Source organism: Vitis vinifera, chromosome 18 (assembly GCF_030704535.1).
Source record: "Vitis vinifera cultivar Pinot Noir 40024 chromosome 18, ASM3070453v1".
Taxonomy (NCBI): domain Eukaryota; kingdom Viridiplantae; phylum Streptophyta; class Magnoliopsida; order Vitales; family Vitaceae; genus Vitis; species Vitis vinifera.
The window spans coordinates 34,365,793-34,383,460 of NC_081822.1; the positions used below are offsets into that span (position 1 = coordinate 34,365,793).

At 32.9% G+C, this 17,668-nt stretch overlaps 1 protein-coding gene and 1 pseudogene across 1 annotated transcript; both read left to right on the forward strand.

Annotated features, from left to right (window-relative positions):
- Window positions 1-10,514: 10,514 nt before the first annotated feature.
- On the forward strand, window positions 10,515-12,971 carry LOC100267137 (valencene synthase). The gene is made up of 7 exons (XM_002274409.5): window positions 10,515-10,697; window positions 10,781-11,051; window positions 11,203-11,575; window positions 11,655-11,873; window positions 11,962-12,100; window positions 12,199-12,447; window positions 12,524-12,971. Exons 1-7 carry the CDS (start codon window positions 10,560-10,562, stop codon window positions 12,812-12,814), a joined length of 1,680 nt encoding a protein of 559 aa, XP_002274445.2. The 5' UTR covers window positions 10,515-10,559; the 3' UTR covers window positions 12,815-12,971.
- A 1,497-nt stretch (window positions 12,972-14,468) lies between these two features.
- On the forward strand, window positions 14,469-16,998 carry LOC100244827 (valencene synthase-like; annotated as a pseudogene).
- The last annotated feature ends 670 nt before the right edge of the window (window positions 16,999-17,668 follow it).

The window sequence follows — 17,668 nt, forward strand, 5'->3', positions numbered from 1 at the left end:
AATAATTTTTAAAAATTCCATACATTTATAAAAAATCCTTGGAAAATTGAAGGTTCTCACTATTAAGTAGTCATTCTTCCAACCTAAGTTCATGAGAGTTTGGGTAATTCTCTCAAGTGTCATATGACATGTCCAAAGATGTGTGCATATATTTCTAATTATTCATAATTGAAAAATTAAATTCAAACTAAGCTAAGTAAAAGAAGAAAAAAATTATTCTACCTTTTTTTTGAAAAGTATAGGAAGCTTGGGATGATTGGGCAAGCTTTGAACATCAGATTTCTGAAAAGTTCAAGTGAAGAACATTCATCCAAGTTAGATCCATGTATGTATGAGACTCAAAGTGCATCCCAACCATCCACAATTAACCTTCCCAAGTCCAATTCTTTCAACCACCAAAAATACATTAATATGATTAGCACATTGTGAACCTTTCAGGAAAAATCTATATGCTCCAAGATTACTCTCTACATCAATTATAATTTTTCTTATCATAGACAAGGATAATAAATTCATATCCATCGGCCTTAAATTCCATGAAACTTTTGAAAAATTTAACATTTTCCTTTTTTAAATGAAAATAAAAAAAACTATAAAAATGATGTATTGTGTAAGAGATTTTTTTTTTTTGAATTAAAAATAAAAGATTATTTTAAATTATATGTATGAATATTATTGCCAATTTATTTATTTATTTATTTTGTTATCATTCCCGTTTTTACTTTAACATTGAAATAAAAACAAATAATAATTCAAACTTTACAAACCTTACATTGCTTTCTGTATCCAAATACAATAATTGAAATTATCAAATTTATTCTTATTTAAGAAGAAATAGGAATGGAAAAAAAAATTTCATTCCCATTCCTTATTTTCAAATGCCAAACATGTTCTTATTCCAATCTTATTACAATGACGTTAATACATATTATTCCCTTTCTATTGGGGACAATATGGAAGAAGCTGGAATTAACTTTCATTTATTTGCTCATACCGGCACATAGTCAATGAATAAGGATGCAATATCCTTCCATGGATTCGCAATTTGCTTGTTAAACTCATCATAAGCCTGTTGTTCTAAGACACTATATTACTTCACATAGCATTCAATGGATGAGGCAACATGCCCTCTATCTTCTTTAGAATTCTTAGCATACCTTTCCTATCTTCCCAAGGCCGTACTTGTTTTTTTTTCTCACTTAAATTTGGAGCACCTTGCTTTCTTCTCACATAAGCAGTGCACTTTATTTATTTAGGCTTCATAATATTTTTCTTTGATTTGAGAAGTACACAAAAATTAAAAAGGAAATTTAGGATTAGAATTAGGGTGTAGATTTTTTTTTTCTCCTATTTAAGGTTTGCATGATTTAGGAGGAGCATAGAGATTTAAAATTAGATTTTCTTTTTGTCCATTTAAGGTTTCATTTGGGAACTGCATAAAGATTTGAAAGAAATTTTAGTATTTAGAATTTTTTCCATTTAGGATTTGATTTGGAAATTTAGGTTTTAATTTGGGAAATAGATGAAGAAGATTAAAAAAAGAAGAAGATGATATTTTATTTTTTATTTAATATCTTGATTTTAATTATCTAAAATGATTTAATTATTCTAATTAATGATATTTTGAGGTTAATTGTGATTAGTATATTAATTAAAATTAACTAAAATTAATTAGTTTGATGATAATTAGTAGTAGATATTTTGTAGAAAGTTTAATTAGAATTAATTAAATCTTTACATTAAGAAAAAATTAGTTAAAAATAATTAGATAATGAGGAAGATGTACCAGGATAGATTTTATAGATATATAAGAAATACTAGAGAAATATCAGTGAATATTTTTACACAAATATCAGTAAGACGAAAATTATTCAAAATTGATGGGAATGTTTGGAAAACTCCAAAAAATGTAAAATAAGCAAGAATACACATGTTAAAGTTATTTTGTAAGTGTAATTGGCATGAATATGGTTAAGGAGAAAAATATCGATAAACAGAGATATATCAGTAGATTCGATACTTGGATATTAAGAATAGAAAATATGAATTTTGGAATTGTACACTTAGAAAGTTAGAATTGAGTTAAGAAATATGTGATTTTATTAAATGAAAACAATTTATACATAAACATAATACATATGACATTGCAATAATCCTTAATACCAAAATGAATATCAATGTGGTTCCATCATATTGTTAGATGAAGGGTGCCTATCTTGTTGAAGACAATATTCATACTAGGACATGGAGTTTTGATAGTATTGATTGTAAGTACGAACATGCCATGCATAAATTTCTTGAGTCCTACCCACAACCTCTCTATGGATGGGAAATCTAGGGTTTTCCCATGTGTTCGTTTGAAATCCTTATTGTTGCATCTGATATGGAAAGTAGTACGACATTTGTGTGGAAATAGGATAGTTATACCTTTCGTACTCTTTATTAATGGAACTTGAAAGATTTGGAAGAGGCTGACCATAACTCATTACAAAAAGGGCATAAATGTTGGCTTCATTTGACGAGTCACTGAATTGAGTCTCTATACTCATTAACTTAAAATTGGCCGACAATGAGTCCTCATTGTATGGTGTCATCCTTCGTTATCTTCCTCTATATGGCTTTCCAATGGCTCCAACACCCGGACCAACTCTTCTAGAGTTGTGGTCTTCATCTTGAGTATAATGTGTGAAATCATCTTCACAAGTAAATGTCAATGGTTGTCCACTTTGTTGTTGTTGTCTAACATCCCCTCCATCATTTCCAAGGTCGCTACCATCATTGGTCCCCTCTCATCTTGAACCATCATAACTGAAAGCAAAAGTACCAACAACATTAGGTCTGCTACTATGTTCAACACTCGTGGAGTCAAAAGAAGGTCAATAAGTGATTGTCAGCTAAGAAGTTCCTTGTTGAAATGAATCTCTCGTGTCTTGGTTGAAACTATTAGTATGAACTTCTTTAGATAACACTCATTCAACATCAACACCTGTTTCTCGAACATGTGTGACAATTCGTGAGTCTGGATTTCCATCTTCATCATCTAAACGAAGAGGTCTAACTCATTGAAATAATTGGTTATCTTTTTCTTGACCTACCTCGGTTGAAATGTCAAGTAAATCGATGTAATCTTTCTCCACAACTTTGTCATTCTCTACCTCCATATCACGGATCTTTAGTTTCATGTTATAATAACATAAAACTAATTGTTAGAGCCTTGGGTAAGAAAGCCAATTTCTTTGCTTTGTATGAATTAAAGCAAACATGCTTCAACTTCTCTCATAAGCTGAAAATGACACAGTTTGTGATAAAACCTTGATGGCCAACCTTCTTAATGTAGGAGTCTAGTTTCCATACATGAACCATTATTCAACTACAACCAAATAAATGATATCAATATTTATATTGGAAATCTACAATAATATGCTAATGAAATGTATTTTAATTCACAAATAATACTCATTGAAAACCATTTCTGACCTCGAAGGAATCGCTGCTCGATCACCGAATCCTCTCTTTGGATCTCGAAATAGTATAAGCTACATATTAAATAATTGAAAGTAAAAAATTGAGTAAATGAAATTCAATTATTTAATTTATATTATAACTCTAATAATTTATCTCATTTCCAAATTGACTAAGACCTTCTACTGTAGGATCTAATTTCACAAAGATTTCATGAACAATTTGAAGTAGATGAAGATTAGTACCAACTCCACGTTTATATTGAAACCTTGGATTAAGAAATAATGCTACAATAGTAAAGTAAAAATGTAGAATTAGAATGTTACGAAAGAAACATATTAAATACCGATAACTTTTAAAGATGGATAATACTTAGTTACCTATTGCATGAAGAGGATGTTTAAGAGTTCTATCCCAACAATCTGCAATTATTTCTAACACCCATTCTCTAACATTAAACCGAATGAGGTTTTCTTTCATAAATCGAATCAATTTATACATAAATGGCATTGTAGGAACAACTTCTAAATCGACAATGTGAAGAATCGTGTATAGTGCTTTATAAATTGACACTAGCTTTCCCATTCTCTCCCAGTATGCAAGGTCAAACATAAGTTTTTCAACCTCTTTGTCGACTTAACTTGTGTTGTGCTCTTTCATCATTGATAAACACGTTCTTCAAGTCCACATTTTTTTTCAAAAGACTCTCAAGGGCAATATAATTGGTTGAAAATCTTATTGTTCTAGGGCGAACCATGTCTCCATCACACCTTCTACATCTACGCAAACAACCAACTATGGTTATAGATGAAGTTGGTTATCTTTTGAGCCTTTGTAATCACATTTGCAATACTCGACCTTTTATTGATGTCTTCAAACATTAAGTCAATGCAATATGCTGCACATGGAGTCCAATATAAATTATATTTCTTCATTAACAGCTTCCTACTTTCACAAATGCCGAACCATTATTCGTAACTATTTGTACCACATTTTGTTTGCCAACTTCCTTGATCACATCCTTCAACAAACCATATATGTATTTGTTGTCTTTTATATAATTTGATGCATCGACAAATTTGAGAAAGATTGTCCTACCTTTCGAATATACCATGAAATTAATTATGCTTAATTTTGTGGGCCTAGTCCATCCATCACACATAATTGTGCATCCATAAGTCTTCCACTTTTCTCTTTGAATATTAACATAAGCTTCCATATCTTTGTACTCCATATCCAAGTACTTGTGTATTTGGCATCAGCAAAATAAGCTCGAACTTGATTCTTCATCTAAAGAACATTCATCCAAGTTATATCTATGTATATATGAGACCATATAAAATATCACCAATGAAAAAGGTGGGGATCCAGAGTTAAGATGTCCTACTACTTCTTTGGCATGGTGAACCCCATATTGGTTTCCTTCTTTCTCCATCTCTTCCTCGATTTCTTTGTACACATCTAAGAGTGCCGCATAGCAGAGTTTCATGTATTCTGGAAGCTGATCTATGTTGTTAATATCCCACTTGAAAATAAAATAATGACCCTTGATTTACGTATATATAAATACATCTATTATACACAATCAAGGTTGGTAATGTGCAAGGAGCAAACCTCTCAATGGCTTCTATGAAGAGCTTGAGTTCTTCAGGTGTTCCATATGCATCATGGATATCATCTAGAATGGATGTCATGGCAATTACTTTGGTTAGAATTCATCTACCCCGTAAGTATTGAGGCTCACAATACACCCCAAGTATCCAAAAGTAGCATTCAACCAATCTGTCTCATGCAAAAGGTAACTTTGTAGCAAAGTCTAATTCTTTCCACCACCTAAAAGACATTAATATGATCTAAAAACCAACCTTGCAAGATTGCTTAGCTCTTCCTTGTGCAGTGGCTGCACTAGATTGAAATCTAATTTTGCTAGCTCCAGTAAAGTTTTATCATGGAAAGCTTCATCTTGGTAGACAGATATATACCATCTTGCCTCTAGCCTCTCCAAACCTTTTCTAATGGGTTGGTTCAGGGCATGAGCAACTTGTTCTGCAAGATGATATCCTAAACTTTCTACCATGGCCTCGAGATGAGTGGTGGTGAAAGCAAGTGCTTTTTCAAGTATTGATAGACAAACACCCATGTTAGTAGCTAATTCTTCTCCTCCCTAACAGATGCTGTTATGCTGAGTCTTCTCTAACAGATGCTGTTATGCCGAGTTAGAAAGTGGTTAGATTAGTTAGATGGTTAGATTAGTTAGATGCTGTAATATATATATATATATATAGCTATTGATATACTGTACAATCATGTTGTGAATAGAATAAACTCCTTATTCTTGCTAAATCCGTGCCTGAGCACTTTCATGGTATCAGAGCCATAGGCTCCTGAATTTTTTTTTCTGATTTCTCTCCCAGCAAGACAATTAAGAAATCTCCAGCAACATTTTCTGCTGCAACTTTCTTTTGATCTTTGCTTACTCACTTCAAGAACATACTGTACCTACTCCGATGGCTTCATCAACACAGACCACGCTGGAGATTGTCTCTTCTCAGGTAATCCCTACCCTGAACATGAGCATGCTGAATCATCCTCTTCCTATCAAACTAGATAGAGATAATCATATCCTTTGGCATACACAAATGGAAAATGTGATATATGCCAATGGATTTGAGGACCATATTGAAGGTCTGAGACCATGTCCTCCAAAAACAATATCCACCGGTGAAGTGAACCCAGATTTTCTGGTTTGGAGGAGATATGACCGTATGATCCTGAGTTGGATCTACTCCTCTCTCACCCCAGATGTTATGGGTCAAATTGTTGGGCTACAAACATCCCATGAAGCATGGACAGCCCTCCAACGAAGCTTTTCTGCTTCCACCAAAGCAAGAACAATGCAGTTGAGACTTGCTTTTCAAACAAACAAAAAAGGCTCTCTCACCATGATGGAATACATCCAAAAACTCAAACACATCTCTGATAGTCTGGCAGCTATTGGAGAACCAGTGCCAGAAAAGGATCAAATCCTTCAATTACTGAGTGGATTAGGGGCTGAATACAACCCCATCATAGCTTCTCTCACTACTAGAGATGATGACATTCAGCTTCATGCAGTACATAGCATCCTTTTGACTCATGAACAGAGGCTGCCTCTTCAAACCACGCCTACTGAAGAAGACCTCCTCATTGCCAACTTTGCAACTCATAATAGACCACGAAGGTCACAGTCCAAAAAACCCTCTCAAGGGAAACCACCTCAGTCGTTCATGCCAACCATACGACCTGACACTCTTCTGGATTCACGGCAGCAATATCCTCAAGGATATCGCCCTAACCGATTCAACAATAATCGATCCCGGACAAATAACCGACCGCAGTGTCAGTTATGTGGCAAGTTTGGGCACATGGTCCTCTCTTGTTATCACAGATTTGATGTGAATTATCAAGGGCCACGTGCACCAGCCTCATCAACCTCTCAAATTGGTCCCATTCCTCTTGCTCAAGCTATGATGGCAGCACCTTCCCCAACATTAATGGACTCTTGGTTTTTGGATTCAAGCGCCACCCACCATCTCTCCCACACGGCTGCTAATATCCACAATGGTACTCCCTACAATGGTACTGACTCTGTGATGGTTGACAATGGTAAGTCTCTACCCATAACCCAAGTTGGTCATTCCTTTCTCCACACTTCTGCCAAACCCTTTGTCTTACACAATGTGCTCTATGTTCCACAACTCACTTCAAATCTCATCAGTGTGTCAAAATTTTGTACTGACAATAATACCATTATGGAATTTCATCCTTCTTCATTTTTTGTCAAGGATAAGGACACCAAAGTGACTCTCCTCCAAGGCCAACTTGAACGTGGACTCTACAAGTTTCCTACCTCATCTATCAGTTCACCTACTGCCAGTCTTAAACATCAAGTATTTCTCACAAAAACTCAACCCACTACTATGCTGTGGCATCAACAATTTGGCCACCCTTCTGCTGTAATTCTTCAGAAAATTTTTCATACATGTAATATTTCACATAACTCAAATAAAACAGTTGATGTTTACAATGCTTGTTGTTGTGCCAAAAGTCACAAAGTTCCTTTTTCTTTGTCCATTTCCCGGGCCTCCTCTCCTCTTGAACTCATCCATGCAGACTTGTGGGGACCAGCACCTGTTCCTTCTTCCACAGGTGCCCGGTATTTTCTGTTGCTCATGGATGATTACTCTAGGTTTGTATGGTTCTATTTGCTCCTCACTAAGGATCAGGTTTACTCCACTTTTTTCCAATTTAAAACTCTTGTTGAAAACCAATTTCTGACTATTGGATGCCTTTATAAAAAACACAGGTGAAATCTGGGCCATCGAATCGTCAAAAATTCAAATCTGACCGTTGGATGCAGTAGGAAGAAATTTCAAAAAATTGCCCAAAAAATCGTCGATTTATTGTCGATTGTGGACCCGCATTTTTCATGTGCGCCCCCACTCGATCGGTGAGACTTGCTTTTTATTGGTGAAAAATTGATTTTTGGAAAAAAAGTTGGAGTCACCACTTATTTTATTTTTATTTTAAAGGGAAAATAAAACAAGAAATAAAACCCTAAGAAATGACTCCATAAATTTTAGAAAAGCGTATCTTTGAAAAACCCGAGTCTAAATCCGAGGATCAGGTTACCTATTGGGAAGGTACCTTTAAAAGGTAGCACCCCTCTAAGCCCTATAAAGGTCTCTACTGACAAAGTTAAGGGAAGTGTGGCAATTAATCAGCTAATTATAGATACCTAAATAGGCTAGATGATTTTAAAAAGTGGCATGCCAAACACGATCAAATTGCAATAAAGGAGAGTTAGGGTGCGTACCTGAACTGCTCTTCAAGCGCTATCATAAAACATAAAAGTCAGTGTAGAAATGTAGCACACAACATTTGTTTTTAGAGAAGATGCTGAGACTTGAGTAGACATGTTAATTCCTTGGAACAATGATAGAACAGTATTATACCTTGAATGATGAATTGGTAAGTATGAGAGAAATAGCTTGGCAAGCTCCATATTATTTATAGGGCAGCACTGGCATTCATTGGTTGTATTTAGTTGAAAAGTATGTGGAATTTGGTTTAGTTTTGGGGCCCATGATTTGAAAGGGTTGTGCACGGAAGAGACTGATGGCAAGAAAAATATTAGCCTTCTAGAGTCTCTTTGGTTAAATTAACTCAACATATCCAAACAAGTCATTAATATTAGGTGGCAGCTGGGATCTAGTAGATGAAAATTAAGTGATTCTTTTTCATCCAATAGTGTCATGAAGCACATGTTTTGATTTTTATTTTGGTTTTAAAGGAAACTATTATAATGCAATTTATACAACTCGGTTAATAATAAATAAGAGCAAAAAAATTAAAAGGTTACTATTTTTAAAGCTATGAAAATTCTTGTAAGAAAAAAAAAAATACATAGTTATATTATTTATTTATCTTTTTTTTTTTAATATTTCGTATTTAAGAAAAAAGCCAATATCTTTTTATTAATTTTCATTATTTTAATCATAATTTATAGTGTCTTTAATCTTTTATTTTTATTTCAAAAAAAAAAAAAAAAAACTCTTACAGAATACATCATTTAAATTAATTTTTTTATTTTCATTTAAAAAAGAAAATATTTGAGAGGTTTTTTTTTTTTGCTAAATAATAAAAACCTATTTAGGCTTTTCTTTTAAAAATAAAATTGTTTTTAAAAATTAATACCACTGCCAGTTATTGTTCTCGAAATAATTTTTTAAAACAAAGTAGTAAGTATAATAATTTAAAAAAATAGTATAAGTAATTATAAATTTTAAATTATTATTATTTATTTTTAACAAAATAAATCAATTATGCTTTTATAAGATGTTAATATCCATATTTTTATAATATTTATTAAAAATAAAATTTATGATTATATTATGATATTCCTATTCATATTTTATTAAAAAATATTTATTTTTATAATTTATTTATAATTTTAACTTGTAATAATGAAGTAAAATAACTCCTTCTAGAGATGAATTATAATCCCACTTATAAGTAGGATTTCATTTCTTTTGAAATTATTTTTGATTTTATTCTTATCATACTTAAATCATCCAAATATAAAAATGAATGAGAAAATGAATAAAATATCTATTTCCACTCTTCATTTCTATGTACCAAACATGGTCGTGATTTGGCTTCATGCCAAACATGGCCTAATTACTTTGGCTTCGTACCAAACATGGCCTAATTGCTTTAATTTGGCTGCTAGATTTTCAAACTTTTAGAGTGTTCTGTTTTGAATAAAATGCTTCCTTTGTTGAGAATAAGGACAAACAGTTTGAATAAAAGTGGAATGGCAAGCCCCCTTCTTCGTAACTGTCTCATTCAAAGAAAGATAATCATGCAAATCTAAAGCCGTAAGCTTATATAACTCGTAACCAAGCATAACTGCTTCCCAACATATGCCTTGACAACCGAAAGCCACATGCATATTTTAGGAGTAAAATTTCAATCCACAATCAATCATTTATCAACTTATCTCAATTTAAGACTTTTATATATAGTTAATTTAATTATATATTTAATCATAATTAAACTCAAAATATCATTAATTATAATAATTAAATAATTTTAGATAATAAAAATTAAGATATTAAATAAAAATTAAAATATCATCTTCTTTATTTATTTACTTTTTTTTCAATTTTTTTTTGTATTCTTCTTCATTTATTTGCCAAAAAGTTAAAAAGCAAAAAATAGTTTTTTAGTGTTTTTATAAAAATAATATCAATCATAAGTTTTATCTTCACGTGAAAAAGTCTTAATCACTGTTTGGTGGCTGGTTGAATATTGAGAATTATTGAGGGAATAAGATACACTTTTCGTATTTCTAAGAGAACAAAAAACATATTTTAAATATTTAATTTTTAATAAACGTGGTTTAAATATGATAGGTGATCTTGAATTAATTGTATCCATGCTACTGGGAATCTGGGATTGATATTCAATAATTGTAATGAACCATTTCCCATCCTATAAATACCGAACATTGCAAGCTATCTGATTCATATATTGAGTGCTCGAGTGAGTTACACATGGTCTTAATTCTCGCTACCAGCAATGGGTCTTCTTCAGCCCCAGTTGCTAATCCAGGGACTAATCGCCGAACTGCAAATTATCAGCCTAGCATTTGGGGCAATAGCTTCATCGTGAGCAACACACCTGAGGATGAGGTAATTTTCTGATCATGTATGTAGTTTGCATAACAAGACCTAAAGATTTTCTCACTTTTTGTTCTTGCAATTTATTGATACAGATAACTCTGGCCCATAAAGAGCAGCAGTTGGAAGATCTAAAGGAGGTAGTTATAAGAGAGCTGATAGCTGCAGCTAGTCACCCTTTAGAACAGCTGAAGTTTATCGATGCAGTTCAACGGCTTGGGGTGGCATACCACTTTGAAAAGGAGATAGAAGAAGCATTACAAAATACCTATGATAACTATCATTGCATTGATGACATAAATGATGATCTCTATGATGTTGCACTTCGATTTCGACTAAGACAACAAGGCTTCAATATTTCATGTGGTAAGCCTCATGAATTATAAGGTGCTTGAATATCATCTAGCAAAGCTCACATATAACATTGTTTTGGTGATGATTACAGATATATTCCACAGGTACACAGGTTCATCGCTTATCATTTAAGTCTTATTTTCAAGTGGTGATGTTTGTGTAGATATATTCAACAAGTTTACGGATGAACGAGGTAGATTCAAGGAAGCTTTGATCAGCGATGTAAGAGGCATGCTAGGCTTGTATGAAGCTGCACATCTGAGGGTTCATGGAGAGGACATACTTGCAAAAGCACTTGCTTTCACCACCACTCATCTCAAGGCCATGGTAGAAAGTTTAGGATATCATCTTGCAGAACAAGTTGCTCATGCCCTGAACCGGCCCATTAGAAAAGGTTTGGAGAGGCTAGAGGCAAGATGGTATATATCTGTCTACCAAGATGAAGCTTTCCATGATAAAACTTTACTAGAGCTAGGAAAATTAGATTTCAATCTAGTGCAGTCACTGCACAAGGAAGAGCTAAGCAATCTTGCAAGGTTGGTGTTTAGATCACCCCACATGTACTTGGCCATTCTTATCACTTTCCTGTATGCTGATCATATTAATGTCTTTTAGGTGGTGGAAAGAATTAGACTTTGCTACAAAGTTACCTTTTGCACGAGACAGATTGGTTGAAGGCTACTTTTGGATGCATGGGGTGTATTTTGAGCCCCAATACTTACGGGGTAGACGAATTCTAACCAAAGTAATTGCCATGACATCCATTCTAGATGATATCCATGATGCATATGGCACACCTGAAGAACTCAAGCTCTTCATAGAAGCCATTGAGAGGTTTGCTCCTTGCACATTACCAACCTTGATTGTGTATAATAGATGTATTTATATATACGTAAATCAAGGGTCATTATTTTATTTTCAGATGGGATATTAACAGCATAAATCAGCTTCCAGAATACATGAAACTCTGCTATGTGGCACTCTTAGATGTGTACAAAGAAATCGAGGAAGAGATGGAGAAAGAAGGAAACCAATATCGGGTTCACTATGCCAAAGAAGTAGTAGGACATCTTTTACTCTGGATCCCCACCTTTTTCATTGATGATATTTTATATGGTCTCATATATACATAGATATAACTTGGATGAATGTTCTTTAGATGAAGAATCAAGTTCGAGCTTACTTTGCCGAGGCCAAATGGTTACATGAAGAACACGTACCAGCATTTGAAGAGTACATGCGTGTTGCACTAGCAAGCTCTGGATACTGCCTGCTTGCAACCACGTCCTTTGTGGGAATGGGAGAAATAGCAACAAAGGAGGCCTTTGATTGGGTGACCAGCGATCCTAAGATTATGTCATCTTCAAATTTCATTACGAGGCTCATGGATGACATCAAATCACATAAGGTATGAAGAATATATGATTCAAATGGGGAGAATATAACACACTGGTTTTTTCTCAACTTTTGTATTATACATGCAGTTTGAGCAAAAGAGAGGGCATGTGGCCTCAGCTGTTGAATGTTACATGAAGCAATATGGTGTCTCTGAGGAACAAGTATACAGTGAATTTCGAAAGCAAATTGAGAATGCATGGCTGGATATTAACCAGGAATGCCTCAAACCTACTGCTGTTTCAATGCCTCTCCTTGCTCGTCTTCTCAATCTTACACGAACCATGGATGTCATTTACAAAGAGCAAGATTCGTACACACATGTTGGGAAAGTGATGAGGGATAACATTGCGTCTGTCTTCATCAACGCTGTAATATAACCAAATGTAGTAGTTGATTACCATCCCGTGTATTGCCTTGTGGAAGCAGTAATATCTAATAAATCACTATAATAAGGTGAAGGAGTAGAAATATGAAATAAATCATTGTAATACGGCAAGGGGACACATTATATGAAGCACCTAGTTTCTCTGGGTTCATAGTGTTTTACTTTGGAATATTACCTGAATATTTAAATAAGAATATGTATTACTTAAATCACCTAATATATATCTATATATATATATATATATAATAAACTTTATTATATTATATTCTTTAATACATATTTATTATTGTCATTCAATATGAGGAGTATTGATACTGAGTCTTAAAATACATATGTAGAATATATGCCTACAACAAATCTGGATCTCCTTGTTAATGTGTAATGGTGTTTTGGAGTACTACAATACTCACCAAATATTTTCTTTTCACTTTATAATGGACACTAACTAGTGTGTTTAAAGTTAATTAAATATTTAACTCTATAGAGAATTATTAATGTTATTGTTGTTGCTAGCGTTATTATTATTTAATTCATTATTATGAAAATTATTATTATTATTACTATTTAATTATTATTATTAGCTATTAATTTTAGTTTTTTCCTTTTCATCTTTTCTTTCTTGTTTATTATATACTTCATAAAATTATAAGTTATGATCTTTTATTAGGTTGAAATTGGAAGTTCAAGTTCGTTTAAGTATGACACAATTTACTTAGGTCCACTAATTGTGTAAAAAATTAGATGCATTTATAGGATAATTAAATAATTCAACTAACTTATCATTTTACTAATTAAGGGTTTTTCTTTTTTGCCTTTTTACATGTAAGAATAGAGAAATTTCTAGTTCAATGTCGAAACTTTGGAATTGCATGAATATGAAAGTGAAATTGATAACTTTTTTTTTCCCTAAAATCCTATTCATGTTTTATTAAAAATTATTTATTTTTAAAATTTATTTATAATTAACAAAATTATTTTTATTTTTTTATAAGACTTGAATTAAATTTATTTTATATTATATAAATTGAATTTATAATTTCTTTTTTACAAAATCAAAATAAAAAATTATTTTTAAAACAACTTATCCAAAATAAGTTTTTGATTTTTAACTTTTAAATCATAATCCCACTTATAATTGGGATTTTATTTTTTATGAAATTATTCTTGATTTTATTCTTACTACACTTAAATCATTCAAATATGAAAATGAATAAGAAAATGGATAAAATATCTATTCTCACTCTTCATTTTTGCGTACCAAATATAGTCATGTTTTGGCTTCGTGCCAAACATGGCCTAATTGCTTTGGCTTCATACCAAACATGGCCTAATTGCTTTAATTTGGCTGCTAGTTTCTCATGGCTTCGTACCAAAATAATTTTTGGTTTTTATATAAAAGAACTTAGTTTCCTAGTCATATCAAAATTATTTTATTATTAGGATATTATTGGACAATAAAAGATCAATCATAAGTTTGATCTTCGCGTGAGAAAGTCTTAATCACTGTTTGGCGGCTGGTTGAATATTGAGAATTATTAAGGGAATAAGATACACTTCGTATTTCTAAGAGAACAAAAACCATATTTTAAATATTTAATTTTTAAGAATCTTGGTTTAAATATGATAGGTGACCTTGAATTAATAGTATCCATGCTTCTGGGAATCTGGGATTGATATTCAATAATTGTAATGAACCATTTCCCGTCCTATAAATACCGAAGATTGCAAGCCATCTGATTCATATATTGAGTGCTCGAGTGAGTTACACATGGCCTTAATTCTCGCTACCAGCAACGGGTCTTCTCCAGCCCCAGTTGCTAATCCAGAGACTAATCGCCGAACTGCAAATTATCAGCCTAGCATTTGGGGCAATACCTTCATCGTGAGCCACACTCCTGAGGATGAGGTGATTTTCTGATCATGTATGTAGTTTGCATAACAAGACCTAAAGATTTTCTCACTTTTTGTTCTTGCAATTTATTGATACAGATAACTCTGGCCCATAAAGAGCAGCAGTTGGAAGATCTAAAAGGGGAAGTTAGAAGAGAGCTGATGGCTGCAGCTAGTAACCCTTCAAAACAGCTGACATAAATGATGATCTCTATGATGCAGTTCAACGGCTTGGGGTGGCATACCACTTTGAAAAGGAGATAGAAGAAGCATTACAAAATACCTATGATAACTATCATTGCATTGATGACATAAATGATGATCTCTATGATGTTGCACTTCGATTTCGACTACTAAGACAACAAGGCTTCAATGTTTCATGTGGTAAGCCTCATGAATATCATGTATTATAAGGTGCTTGAATATCATCTAGCAAAGCTCACATATAAAATTCTATGTTTTGGTGATGATTACAGATATATTCAACAGGTACACAGATGAAAAGGGAAGGTTCAAGGAGTCTTTGATCAATGATGCATATGGCCTACTAGGCTTGTATGAAGCTGCACATCTCAGGGTGTGGGAAGAAGATATACTAGATGAAGCACTTGCTTTCACCACCACTTACCTCAAGTCTATGGTAGAACATTTAGAATACTCTCTTGCAGCACAAGTAACTCATGCCCTATACCGGCCCATTAGGAAAGGTTTGGAGAGACTAGAGGCAAGGCCTTTCATGTCTATCTACCAGGATGAAGCTTCACATAGTAAAGCTTGACTGAAGCTTGCAAAGTTACACTTCAACCTACTGCAGTCACTGCATAAGAGAGAGCTGAGCAATATCTCGAGGTTAGTTCTCAGATCATTCTTGCACTTAAATTTAAATTAACAGTTTACCAGGCCTTTTATGTGGATTAATGTATTTTCTCAGGTGGTGGAAAGACCTAGATTTCTCTTCAAAGCTACCTTTTTCCAGAGATAAGAGTGGTGGAAACATACTTTTGGACATCAACATGTTCTAAGCCCCAGAATTCATATGCTAGAAGAATATAGACCAAAGTAGTTGCTCTGGTAACAACTATGGGTGATATAATTGATGCATATGGAACATTTGAAGAACTGGAGCTCTTTACAGAGGCAATCGGGAGGTTTGATATATGCTAGATTCAAATTACCCACAACCAATGAATTGATTTCATATTTGTACTTTAAAAGGAAACTTGGTACTTGATTTTCAGGTGGGATATTAACAGCATACATCAGCTTCCTGAATACATGAAGCCATGCTATCAGGCAGTCCTAGATGTCTACAAAGAAATTGAGGAGATGGAAAACACAGAAAGATCATACTGTGTCCACCATACAAAAGATGCAGTAGGATTCGCTGAACTCTATTGTGTTTATGATATCCTATATTGTACTGTAAATAAAATGCTATATATAACACTTGCATGATATATTTACTTGGCTGAATTTTTATCCTAAATTAAAAGCTTGGTCTAAGCTAAATTGGTCCAAGCCAAATGGTATCGCAATGGTAACTATTGCTGGCCCCGTGTTAACAATCCTGTCTTTTATTGGCATGAGAGAGACTGCAACCAAGGAAGTCTTTGATTGGCTGCTACAAAACCCTAAGATTGTTAGAGCTACCTACATAATCATTAGGCTCATGGATGACATGGCTTCCCACAAGGTACAATGAAACAACACTTCCTACTGATACTTGGATATCAATCCCATAAAGATAAAGAAAATCTATTATATATCAATTTCTTTTTAACACCTTATATTACTATTTCTGCAGTTTGAGCAAGAGAGAGAGCATATTGCATCAAACATCGAATATTACATGAAGCAACATGGTGTGTCGGAGCAGCAAGCATATGATGAGTTTCACAAGCAAATCGAGAATGCATGGAAGGATATAAATGAAGAGTGCCTCAGACCTACTGCAGTTCCAATGCTTCTCCTTAGTCGTCTTCTCAATTTTGCTCGATCAGGAGATGTGATGTACAAGAGCCACAAAGATATATTCACACATCCTGGAGAAGTGACGAAAAATAATATTTCAATGCTGCTCATAGACCCTGTGCCAATATGAGAGTGGAGATATATGTGACACAAATAAAGATAGTATACTCTAGCTTCTGTTTCATGTTCTACAGTATACTATGTTTGGAACAAACGCTTTCTGGTTTCTTCAATTCCTGCTTGGTGGCTTTGGTCTATTGATGTCTGTCTGGTCTATTAAAATTTCCCATATTTCAATATTATGACGACAATATTATAAATAAATGGTAGGGTTTGCGTAATATCAGTAAGGTTCACAGTTCACCTTCATGACCTCCTATATTACATCAAGTTACCTATTAGACCAAAAGACTAGGTCAATATAAATCATGTCAATTGGGCTGATACCTTAACATCAAAATTAATGAGCGTATGGAGAGAGAGAGAGAGAGAGAGAGAGAGAGAGAGAGAGAGAGAGAGAGAGAGAGAGATTTGAACTTCTTTTTTTTTTATAAAGTGTTTTTCTAAATAAAACTATAAAATCCATTTTTAAATAAATTTTAAATACAATTGGAAATTCATTATTTTTTGTAAAAAAATAAAACTATAATTTTTTTTAACTTGTGAAAAGCATTTTTTAAAATAAAATCTAAAAAGCAATTTGTTTTAAATAAAACATTGAAACCATTTTTTATTTTTATAAAAAAAAATTGCAAAATATTTTTTAAAATAAAATTGTAAACTTTTTTTCTGTAAATAAAATTGTAAACTTTTTATTTTATTTTATAAATGACATTTTAAAAATCATGTCTTAATAAAAAATAATAATAAATTTTTTCTAGTATTAATAAAATGACATTGGACTTTCATACTAATTAAATAAAATTGTAAAAGTCTTATTTTGAATAAAAACTAAAAAAAAAAAATCATTTTTTTTCTGTAAATA